General features: G+C 38.2%; 1 protein-coding gene across 1 annotated transcript in view; it reads right to left on the reverse strand.

The window, feature by feature from the left end:
* Positions 1 to 7,555: 7,555 nt before the first annotated feature.
* Positions 7,556 to 12,376, reverse strand: part of CIP2A (cell proliferation regulating inhibitor of protein phosphatase 2A) — a 45,759-nt gene continuing 40,938 nt past the window's right edge. The window contains exons 18-21 of the mRNA XM_006090082.3: positions 10,095 to 10,208; positions 9,792 to 9,874; positions 8,994 to 9,133; positions 7,556 to 7,941 (exon numbers count right to left, since the gene is read on the reverse strand). Of these exons, the coding sequence (XP_006090144.3) occupies positions 7,771 to 7,941; positions 8,994 to 9,133; positions 9,792 to 9,874; positions 10,095 to 10,208 (508 nt within the window). The 3' untranslated portion in view covers positions 7,556 to 7,770. The remainder of the gene's footprint in view (positions 7,942 to 8,993; positions 9,134 to 9,791; positions 9,875 to 10,094; positions 10,209 to 12,376) is intronic.

Raw genomic sequence — 12,376 nt, forward strand, 5'->3', positions numbered from 1 at the left:
CATATAAAATGTGCATACTCTATTATAATCATAAAACTGTAAGTACTATATTTTAATTTTATCAATAATACTAAATGATGCAATTTAGATGGCTATTCAAAGTATATCATATTCAAAGTATATCAATTTTCTCCCATTAAAAAATAAAACAAAATAATCATTTGGCAAATTTAGAGTAATAATTGATTCAAGCAAGAATTATCAATGGATGCTAAAATTAGTAGGTGAAAGTTGAAACAAAGAAGTTATTTGCAATATCTCCCAAGTTACTTATTATTTCCAAAGGGAAAAATAGTAATGTTACACTGAAGATACTACTTTGCGTGTATTATTGGAGGTAAACAGATAACTACATTATGATGTTGCAAACCAATGTATTTCCATATACTTGTTTAAAGCAAAAATTATAACATTGGTTTGGGGGGTTAGTAATGTATACAGATATATGAGTCAATTATAGGATAAAAGATGAAGAGATGATAAATGGATTGACATAATTGCAAGGTATCTACATTTTATATTAAGTAGTACAATATTAACCCCAAGTGGACTATGAAAGTTAATGATAGCTGTCAAAACAGATATAAAAGCAAGACCTAACTTGTCTAAAAATTCATGGAATTTATACATAAAGACACAGGTTTGCCCTAGCTGATTGCCGCGACCCTTTAATACAGTTCCTCATGTTTTGGTAACCCCAACCATAAAATTATTTTCATTGCTACTTCATAACTGTAATTTTGCTACTGTTATGAATCGTAATGTAAATATCTGATATGCAGGATGTATTTTCGGGGGTCGTGACCCACATATTGAGAACCGCTGGGATAGAGCATCAGCCTGAGGACTGAAGGGTCCCAGGTTCGATTCCAGTCAAGAGCATAAGGGTTGCGTCTCGATCCCCAGTAGGGGGCATGAAGGAGGCAGCCAATCAATGATTCTCTCACATCACTGATGTTTTTCTCTCTCTCCATCTCCCTAAAAATCAATTTAAAAAATTAAAAACAAAAAAGACAGGTTTAAAGTAAATTACTAGAAAAAGATATACCAGGCCAAGAGAAAATGTTAAAAGGCCAGAGTGGCTATATTAATATCAAATAAAATAGACCTCAAGCCAAAGATACCAAAGGTAAATAGACAAACTTGTTAATGATAAAAGAGTCAATTAATCAGTGAGATATAACATCCAAAAGCAAAGCTCCAACTATTTTTGTAAAAAAAAAAAATTTTTTTTTTTAGAAGGCTATGATACTGGACAGCCATGTCCATTTATTTATTTTAAAATATATTTTCATTGATTTTAGAGACAGGAAGGTTGAGGGAGAGGGAGGAGAGAAAGAGAGAGAGACATCGATAGGCTGCCTTGGATCAAGCCTGCACCTGGGCATGTGCCCTGAGAACTGAACCTTTGACTTTTTGGTGCACAAGACGACACTCAACTAATTGAGCCACACAAGCCAAGGCAGCCATGCCCATTTATGTAGGTAGTATCTATGACTGCTTTCAGGCTACAAGTGGGAGTGCTGAGCAGTTGGTGCGATAGTGTATGTTTCACAAAGCCTAAGATATTTACTACCTGGCCCTATACAGAAAATGTTTTCAGATCCCTAAAAAGGAATTAAGTTACAAACCTGACAAGTCTATATTTTACAGTTGTTCAAGCAGCAAATATAAATCGTAAAAGGAACCGTGTTAATGTACACTTGAATAAAAATTCTTCACAGCAAAATTTCAGAGCTTTGAGTAATTCTAATAATGGTGCATTTACTTAGTTTTGTTTTCTCCATTAGGAAATGGACACACACACACACACACACACACACACACACAAATCATTTGCCAACCTCTGTGATAGTGGCTCAAACTTGCTTAAAATAAAAAAAAATTTAAAGAAAAAAATACATGCATACACTTTGAGTGTTTCGTGTTTTAAATCTGGGAAATACAGAACCAAAAAACAAAAATAAAAAAAGTAGCGAACTTACTAAAGTTAAGAAAAACAATAGGAACAATGTAAAAGATGCAACAAGAGACAGAAAGACTAGGAAAAACAGGAAAAGTGAACAAGGATGATGATAAGTACTCACCTTTAAAACTGAAGTACACTTTTCCTCTTCCGACAGACGAGATTAGGAATAACAGCTTAAAATTGTTGCATTAATAAAAGCCTGCTAAAAAATATATGGCGGCTCTGTCTATGTAGGTCTTCAAGAACAGGCAAATTGAGTGGTTTAAATAAATGCAAACTTGCATGGATCGACTAGATCTGCACTGTCTAGTAGGATGGCAATAAAAATTAAAGAAAATTCAATAATATTAAAAATTCAATCCTTAGGTGACATTAGCAACATTGTAAGTGCTAAATAGTCACATGTGTCTAAAGGCTATGATTCTAAGTCAGTGATGGCGAACCTTTTGAGCTGTGTCAGCGTTTTGAAAAACCCTAACTTAACTCTGGTGCCGTGTCACATATAGAAATTTTTTGATATTTGCAACCATAGTAAAACAAAGATTTATATTTTTGATATTTATTTTATATATTTAAATGCCATTTAACAAAGAAAAATCAACCAAAAAAATGAGTTTGCGTGTAACCTCTGACAAGTGTGTAATAGGTTTGCCATCACTGTTCTAAGTAGTGTAGTAGAACATTCCCATCATCACAAAGAGTTCTGCTGGGCAGCACTGGGCAAGGCTCAGTGTCTATATTATAAAGCTAGTTTGGTTTTCCTTAGAGCTTTTTCTTTATTTATTTTATAAAACTTTTTGTTTTTTATTTTACAGAGCCTTTTGTTCTTCAGTTATATGTATCCATTTAAACATTTTTCATATTAAATTGAAAATGCATGCAGTTGCACAAATAGAATGTACTCCTAAACAAGTAGCAATTTTAAATTGCTACTTGGCACAATTCTGTTTTTAAAAATTTGCATAACTGAACAAATGCGTACAGCTATATTAAAAAACCATTATAGTTTGGATATTATCTATATACTAGTGGTCCGGCGCATGGATTCATGCACATTGAAAGGAAATTAATTAGAAGAAATATTTTTAATATCGCTATTCACCCTTTCTCTATAAAGAAGTGTCAACCAAATTCACGATCAACAATGGATCAACAATGATAGTTCGAAACACGTGTGCAATTGGCGCCAGCGAGAGCGTTATATGTATCGTGCAGGTGTAAGTCAACTTAGCTTTTTACATATATAGAATATACTTGCTTAATTAGACCTAATTTCTGATTTAGCTAAACTTTTTCCAGCCCAGTTAAGCACCCCAACTCCTCTTTCAGGTAATTGTCAGCAACACAGCAGTAAATATCAACATGAAGCAGATTATTATTGTAGATCACTCAGGGAGAACAGAGGGTAAAATATTTAACTGCAGAGGTGTTTGACTTATATTTTGCACAGTGAGAAAACCTGAAGTCATTTTCAAGGTCCACCATTTCTTACTTCTCTTTAGTTGGGTCCAGTTTCTAAGCTTTCTAAATCCTCGTTTTCCTTCTAAATCTTCGTTTCCAGTGAATGAAAAGAAAATAAGATTCCACCAAGTCTCTTATCCACCTACTCCAGGACTTCGGTGAGGATCAAATGAGATGAGGCACGGGAAAATGCTTCATAGATATTTGGTTAAAGTGTAAAATGTTTGAACCTGGCTATAAAGCAAGTTGTGTTCCTGGGCTGAAGAAACTCCAAGGAGGCTAGTCGCTAGGGAGAGGAAGGTAGGCGTTGCTACGTGACGTAATTACCCGGCGCCCATAGCTACCGGTCGGACACTTAGCATATTAGCTATATATATATACACACACATACATACATACATATACATATACATATATACATACATACATACATACACACACACACACACACACATAGATCTAATCTAATAAAAGACAAACATGCAAATTGACCGTACCTTCGCTATGCCTTAAGCCAAACTCACCAGCCAATCAGAGCGACTATCTGTAAATTAACCCAACCAAGATGGCGGCCGGCAGCCAGAGCTGGAGCGAGCAGGAGGCTTGGTTGCTCCAGTGATGGAGGAAGCCAAGCTTCCCGCCTGCCGCGGCCAGCTCTGAGCTCCACTGAAGGCAACAAAGTTTCAATTATAGAAGATAAATAAACCCCAGATACCTGCTTTCAGCCAGCTGTGGCCACGGAGCTGGAGAGAGCAGGAGGCTTGGCTGCTCCAGTGATGGAGGAAGCCAAGCTTCTTGCCTGCGCAGCTGGCTCTGAGCTCCACTGAAGGCAACAAAGTTTCAATTACAGAAGGTAAATAAATCCCAGAATAAAAAAAGAAAAGTAAAAGAGAGGAGGCTGGGAGCTTCCGTCGCCAGGGTGCTTGGCCAGCCTGAAAACGGCCCTCAGCCCCTCACCCAGACTGGCCAGGCACCCCAGTGGGGACCCCCCACCCTAAAGGGGGTTTGGCCAGCCTGAAAACAGCCATCAGCCCCTCACCCAGGCTGGCCAAACCTCCATGGGGTGAGCGTCCCCACTGCAGGGGGCTTGACCAGGCTGCAAACACCCATCAGCCCCTCACCCAGGCTGGCCAGGCACCCCTGCGGGACCCTCACTCTGATCCAGGACACCCTTCAGGGCAAACCAGCCGGCCCTCACCCATGCACCAGCCCTCTATCCTATATAATAAAAGGGTAATATGCAAATTGACCCTAACAGCAGAACGACTGGGAAGGACTGGTCACTATGATACACACTGACCACCAGGGGGCAGATGCTCAATGCAGGAGCTGCCCCCTGGTGGTCAGTGCGCTTCCACAGGGGGAGCTCTGCTCAGCCACAAGCCAGGCTGACGACTGCCAGTACAGCAGTGATGGTGGGAGCCTCTCCTGCCTCCTAAGCAGCGCTAAGGATGTCAGACTGCAGCTTAGGCCTGCTCCCTGCTGGCAAGTGGACATCCCCCAAGGGCTCCCGGGCTTGCCAGCTTAGGCCCAATCCCCCGGGGAGCAGGCCCAAGCCAGCAGGTGGTCATTCCCTGAGGGGTCCTAGACTGCGAGAGGGCACAGGCGCGGCTGAGGGACCCCCCTCCCAAGTGCACAGATTTTTGTGCACCAGGCCTCTAGTCCTATCTAATAATAGACAAACATGGTAATTGACCGTACCTTCACTACACCTCCCATTGGTGAACCAGCACAATATGCAAATTAGTCGCCAACAAAGATGGCGGCTAATTTGCATACTGCAGGCAGGGCGGGACAGCGCCATCCTGCCTGCCCCACCGCCATCCAGGCCTGCTATTTGCCACCCGGGGCGGCGGGGCGGGACAGCACCATCCCGCCTGCCCTGCCGCTATCTGGGCCTGCTATCTGCGACCTGGGGTGGTAGGCGTCCCGTGTGCGACCCAACCCGGGGCGGCCGGGTGGTGCAGCAGTGATCGGCTGGCCCGCCTGGCCACCATCCGGGCGTCCCGTGTGCGACCCAACCCGGGGCAGCCGGGTGGGGCAGCAGCTATCGGTCGGCCCTCCCAGGCGTCCCGTGTGCGACCTGACCTGGGGTGGCAGGGTGGGGCAGCGAAGGCTTGAAGGTGGCTCTGGCTGGAGCGAAGGCCTGGGTCCCGGAGGAAAACCGTTGCTGGCAGTCGGGAAGGTAAGGCCTATTGCACGAATCTTTTCGTGCAACAGGCCTCTAGTATAGATATAAAAGGCTAAGTGTTCATCTGACCAGTAGCTATGACATGCACTGACCACCAGGAGGCAGACACTCAATGCAGGAGCTGCTGTGACACGCACTGGCCATTTACAAATAAATGGCACTGTGAACCTGGCGCCAACAAGAAACACACGGCTTCCCCTAGGTGGGACCCTGGCACTGCCACCACCCTGGAGTGACACCCCACCAAATTGCAACCATTGCTGCCAAGACCACAGGGTGCAAAATGCTGCCCACAGACTAGCCCAGCCTGGAAATGGTCACTGTGGGCACTGGGTAATGATGTCATGTAGCAACGCCTGGCTTCCTCTTCCTAGTGACAGGCCATTTAAAAATAAACGGCACTACAGACCTGGTGCCGCCAAACCAACACTTGGCTTCCCCTAAGTGGGACACAGGCCCTGCCACCACCCCGAGTGACACCCCACCAAATTGCAGCCAACACTGCCAAGACCCCATGGCACAAAATGCAGCCCATGGCCCAGCCTAGCCCAGAAATGGTGGCTGTGGGTGCCAGGTAATGACGTGACGTAGCAATGCCCGGCTTCCTCACCCTAGCAACTAGCATCCTTGGAGTTTTTTCAGCCCAGGACCCTAACTTGCTTTATAGCCAGGTGCAAACATTTTACAGTTTAACCAAATGTTTTTGAAGTGTTTTCCCATGCCTCATCTCATTTGATCATCACAGAAGTCCTGGAGTAGTTAGATAGGAGACTCAGTAAAATCCTATTTTTTTTTCATTAGCAAGACGCGAATAGTGATATTAAAATATTTCTTCTAATTAATTTCCTTTCAATGTGCACGAATTCATCACCGGGATACTAGTTTAATATAATTAACAAATTACAAAAATGTTTAATTTCTAAACATAAATTCAGATATACTATAATTGAAAAATAGAAAAGTAAATTAAGTTTACCTAAGTTAAATAGACATAAATAGTGAAAAAAGCAAGTAAAATTAATAGTTATAAATGTAGCAATAAATTCAACCAAAATATTGATATAAAGTCTCTTCTTAAACACTATTTATAACATTTGATTCAAATGAAGAGTACTGAAAAATTCCCTTGTATTAAAGAGAAACATGAAGAATATTTAACTTATGCTTTAAAATTCACATCAGAACTAACAATAAATAAATTTCTGAATATGTAGCAAGAATAGAATCCAAGTTATACAACATAAATCTTAAATTCATAATTGATTGAAATGAGATGGGAGGGCCAACATACAACATTTTAAAGAGTAAGACTAAAGCTATTTCATAAATAATTCTGCAAGGTAATTGTTTTATATGTGACAAATGACAGTCATTTTTACACATCAACTACTTTCTAATTTTTATGCATTATTCCTTTTATATTCATTGAATTTTTTTTGAATTTAGAACTTATACCATATATCTTAGTGTACTTTATTTTTTAATTTTTAAAGATATATGTTTTATTGTTTTCAGGTAGTAAAGAAGAGGGAGAGATAGAAACATCAATGATGAGAATCATTGATCGGCTGCCTCCTGCATGCCCCCTACTGGGGATCAAGCCCACAACCCAAGCATGTACCCTTGACTGAAATTGAACCTGCATGCTGATGCTCCATCCAAACCAGCTAAGGCTATCTGTGCACTTTAAATGTAGTAATAAAATTATATTAAATTCACTGATATTTTCTCTTGTGTTACTTTAGAGAAAGAGTTCTCTGGCTGTATCATGCCTTTTCTCTTTTTACTAATCACATTTTCAGTTTATTAATCTTTAGGATTGTTATATCAAGCAAGTTTGATTTTTAAAATCTACATAATCACAAATAAGACTAAATTAAATAAGGAGAAGAGAGTGGGAAGCAACAAAAGAAAAATCTTAGAAAAGACAATAATGGAGGGTAAGAATAATATTCTAATTTAAGAATCAAAGAAAACTCTACGCAATAAAAGTAAAAAACAGGAAGTAAAACTTTAAGACCAAATAAAACCATGTATCAGTTCAGTTTCTTTACTAAATTAATAATTAGCTAATAATGTGCTATTTTTTTGGTGGAGTCAGAAATTATCTCTTCCACCCCATGTCCACCAGGAGATAAATACATAATTTCTATAAACTGAGATTCACAGTTTCTGGATTTATTTTTCCACCACTTAAACTGTGGATCATTGCTATCATATGAGAGTGTTTGTTCAGCTCCTCTTGCTGAAGTTTCACTTGTGACTCTTTCTCTTCCAAACGACCTTCTAATTGGGACTTCTGAACCTCTAGTGAGGAAGCCTAAGAAATTGGGAGGTGGGGTGCGGGGGGGAGACAAAGAAAAACAATTTTGCATTTTTCTCTTCACAGATATTTTAAGATGTTCTTATTTTTCATTTGTAAAACAACCATTTCAAATGACACATTATAAATATATATACATATTTTAGTCAACTAAATTATATGGTTATTTTAAGGTAAGTAATCATTAAACAATACACAATAAATTGGGAAGACACATTCAATTTGTCTTTTTAAGTCAATGCTTGCAACTGAAATTTTGCAGAAAATAGTACATATTACTATTTAGAATTACTATTAAAATAACCACATTAAAGCAGAACCAGGAAATCTGTAAATGTAGCATGGGATCTTATGTCTCTTATGTCACTTATGCTCTTAGTTGTTCAAACAGTCTTTTAATACTGGTTTGTTCTCATCTTCCTAGTCATAGATGGACCAGAAAGCACTGTTCATAGCTACCACACTAAGCAATCATAATGGAGAAACAGCAATGGACTTAAATTCAGAATATATAAAGTTTACTATTAGCTATGTGACTGTCCTTGAGTCTATAACTTAACCCAAGACTCAGTTTCACTCGTAGGTTGAAAGTAATTATTAACTTATATATTAATGTTTGTGAAAGTGAGGAGGATTAAGACAAATGTTTCAAAGAGTCCTTTGCAAATTATAATGTTCTAAACAAATATGAACTACTGTTATTATTACCATCTCTATAAGCAGGAAGAGGCGGCTATGTTCCTATACACAGCTACCTGTATGTGATGTAAAGAACTAGGAACCCTCTTCTGTATTCCTTGCCTGCTTAACAGCAGTAAGTGCTGGCAAATAGTATACATTTAATAAATGTGTGATTATTTTAGGAAATACACATTTTCACATTGTGAGAGAGTTCTCATAATAAACAACTGTCAAGCCATTTTAAGATCCTACTATCTTCAAAACAAAACTATACTCAAGAAACAGAATATTAATTTATCTAAATTCACCTTTTTCACAAATTAAGACGTTTTCATTTTAGTGCAAAGGAAAACTTAACAGATTCTTACCTTAATGCTCAATTCTTTTCTTATATGTTCCGATCTGCTTACTTCTTTTCTAAGGATATCAATGGTTTCTTCCTTATCTTCCCTTTCTTTTTGTAAGACTTTAATTTTTTCGTCTTGTACTTTTGTTTTTTGTTGCAAGTCTTAAAACAAACAAACAGTCAGCTATACTGACTTACCTTGAAAAGCTTTCAGAGCTATTATGTCATAAGAACACCAAAAAAAGGCAACTAGAAAGACAAAGAAATACCTTGCTGGAAATAAAGTTTTACAGTATTTGACGAACAGAAAATACCAAGTAACTCTTCCTCTGTACCAGTATTATATGGAAAAATACCAAATCTCCATGTCTTTACCTCTTCCTCTGTTCTAAAGATAATATAATACAGTAATGAGGGAAGGACAATCCTCAGAGCTTAAGGGTTAGAAGAGAAAAGAAGAGAAAACTATGAAAAATTATATCGGTAGATGATGTTTGTGCTCTAAGACAAGTGAGTTAGTACAAAACTGTTTTTGTGGATCACTTCAGAGATATCATTAAGAAACTAGTAACTAAAAGTTACCAAGCACTGCCACCTGCTGTTATTTCCTGTAATTTCCAGTTTTAAAAATCAATTTAGCTAAATTGCAAGAAATATTATGGAAATAAAAGGAGAGCTGTTTAGGATGTGATTTAAGATTTTGAAAAATGAGGGATGTAGAAACTAATGAAAAACCAAAATAAAAACCCCTCATGTTTTGATTATCTTCCAACAAAAAATGTTAACATACATGCAATTTGTTACATAAAAAGCTACTTACTTGCTAGTTTACATTCTCTGTCTACTAGTTGGTTCTGTACTTCTTTTCTCTGTTCTTCTATTTCTATTAATTGGGCAACAGTTCTGAAGTTATAAAAAAAATAGAAGAAATCATCAATGAACCACTATCATTTCTTTTTCTCAAGTAGTTTAAGAGAAAATTCCTAATAGCAATTACCCTTAAATTCTGCCATACATGTTTTATATCTAAAATAGGTTAAGATTCTATTAATTTATCTGCAAAAAACAATGTTCTGTATGTTTTTGAAAATTACAAAATAATTAGAAGAACTAAAGATTTTACTTTTCATTTTGTTGCTTGAGTGACTCATTCAACTTTTTCACTGTCTCAATTTGTTTCTTCAGAGAATCACATGTGATCTGCAACTCTTTATTCTTCTTTTCAGTAGTTTCATTCCTGAAAAGAAAATGAGATGAGTGATATTTTTATGGAAGAAAACATATAATGAAGAAAAGAAACTCAGTTGTTTATTTTTTCTTCTAACCAAATTCTATACACTACAGGTGAGAGGAGACATGTTATGAATAAGCAGGACATAAACAGAGTTGGATTAACTCTAGTAAAAGACAGTAAAGATGTGCTTTGGCTGACCGAGGTGGTAAAAATTACTGTGAAATGGAAATGTGTGGGGCATTAACCTCATATTTATAAATATAGAGCTTTATTTTATAGATGTTACTGCATTACATAATTTCCTATAAGATACATACAGCTATCTTTATAGTTATATCCAGAAAGTGAAACAACTTCTGTAAAAGTCTATCACTGTTAGCCTGTTGGGCATATTACATGTTTAATTAAAAATGTCAAATTAATAAATAAAGTAGTTGAAGATTCTAAATTTCTCTTGTCTCTTTAAAGCTCTGTATCTATGCCCTAACCGGTTTGGCTCAGTGAATAGAGCATCGGCCTGCAGACTGAAAGGTCCCAGGTTCGATTCCAGTCAAGAGCATGTACCTTGGTTGCGGGCACATCCCCAATGGGAGGTGTGTAGGAGGCAGCTGATCAATGTTTTTCTCTCATTGATGTCTCTAACTCTCTGTCCCTCTCCCTTCCTCTCTGTAGAAAATCAATAAAATATATTTTTAAAAAAAAGAAATTCAGAGATGTTCAAAAAAATAAATAAATAAAGCTCTGCATCTAATAGTCCTGCTTATTTTACCTGCAAGGTAAACACAGAGAGAAGTGATACTGTGACACCTTAACTATCTTAAGTGTGAAAAGCTGACATAAGTGGAACCATTTTTAAATAGAGCTAGGGCAGCCATTCCAGAGGAAGTGCCTGGCATGTCTTGATCCTCAAACCTTTGAAATGTTTGAAGTGGGAAAAATAATGTTAGGATTGGGTCAAATGAGCACTGTATTTCAAATAACTGTTTGCAAAGCTAACAAGAAAGGAGACATTCTGACTACCAAACTATAAATTAAAGATATATTTTTTTAGATATATTTTATTGATTTTTTTACAGAGGGGAAGGGAGAGAGATAGAGAGTTAGAAACATCGATCAGCTGCCTCCTGCACATCTCCCACTGGGGATGTGCCCGCAACCCAGGTACATTCCGTTGACCGGAATCGAACCCTGGACCCTTCAGTCCGCAGGCCGACGCTCTATCCACTGAGCCAAACCGGTTTCGGCAAAGATATTCTTTAGAATTAGCACCACCATGTATAGCTAAACACTAATTTAGCTTATTTGCACCTATAGAAATTCCTTCCTTCTATTTATGTAACTATTTTTCTTCTCTTTCTTGTAAAGACCCCTTTTCTTCACTCCCTAATTCAAACACTATTTGGGTTTCTGTCTGAATCAGTGATCTCAAATAAATACTGGTCTTTTCTTTCAGGCTAACTTAAACATAAAATGTCCTTTTCACTTTTTTAAGTACTAAGATAAACAAACTGACTGATACATTAACCAAATTTGGCCAGCAGAAGTGTTTTATCTGCCCTACACAGAATTTGTAAAAATCTAAATTTTAATTCCCTAATATTACATATGAGTTTTCCTCAGCCAGATTTATTTACTTACTACTCACCTGGACCCTCAAGGCAGGCGTTTTACCTCTTGGCTCCTCAATCACTATTTGGAATATCAGCAAGTCCTAGAAATCACTATTTATCATGGATCAATTGCTTACTTTCTCTTATACCTGACTTAACACTAATAGTTCACTTTATCAGTGCCTAAATAAGACTTTGGAAAAAGCTGTCATTGGAGGAAAAGATTTTGTTTAGAAGTCACCTTGTCATCACCCATTTTCCAGATGTTATACATCCCCACCCTTCATTTTTATTGATGGACCTTGCCAAAGTTAACCATTTTCTTTGTCTCTTTACTAAAAGCCCAATGCAAGAAATTCATGCAAGAGTAGGCCTTCCTTCCCCAGGCTGCTGGCAGGCACCCGGGCTTTCATCCGGCTGCTGGCAGGCACCCAGGTCCCAGGCTTCCCTCGCAGCCCTGGCTACATCTGGAAGGTCATCCAGAAGGAGGTCTGATCTAATTAGTATATTATGCTTTTATTATGGACTAGTGGCCCGGTGCATGAAATTCATGCAGGGGGG

The sequence above is a fragment of the Myotis lucifugus genome, unplaced genomic scaffold, assembly GCF_000147115.1.
Source record: "Myotis lucifugus unplaced genomic scaffold, Myoluc2.0 scaffold_67, whole genome shotgun sequence".
NCBI classification, from domain to species: Eukaryota; Metazoa; Chordata; class Mammalia; order Chiroptera; family Vespertilionidae; genus Myotis; species Myotis lucifugus.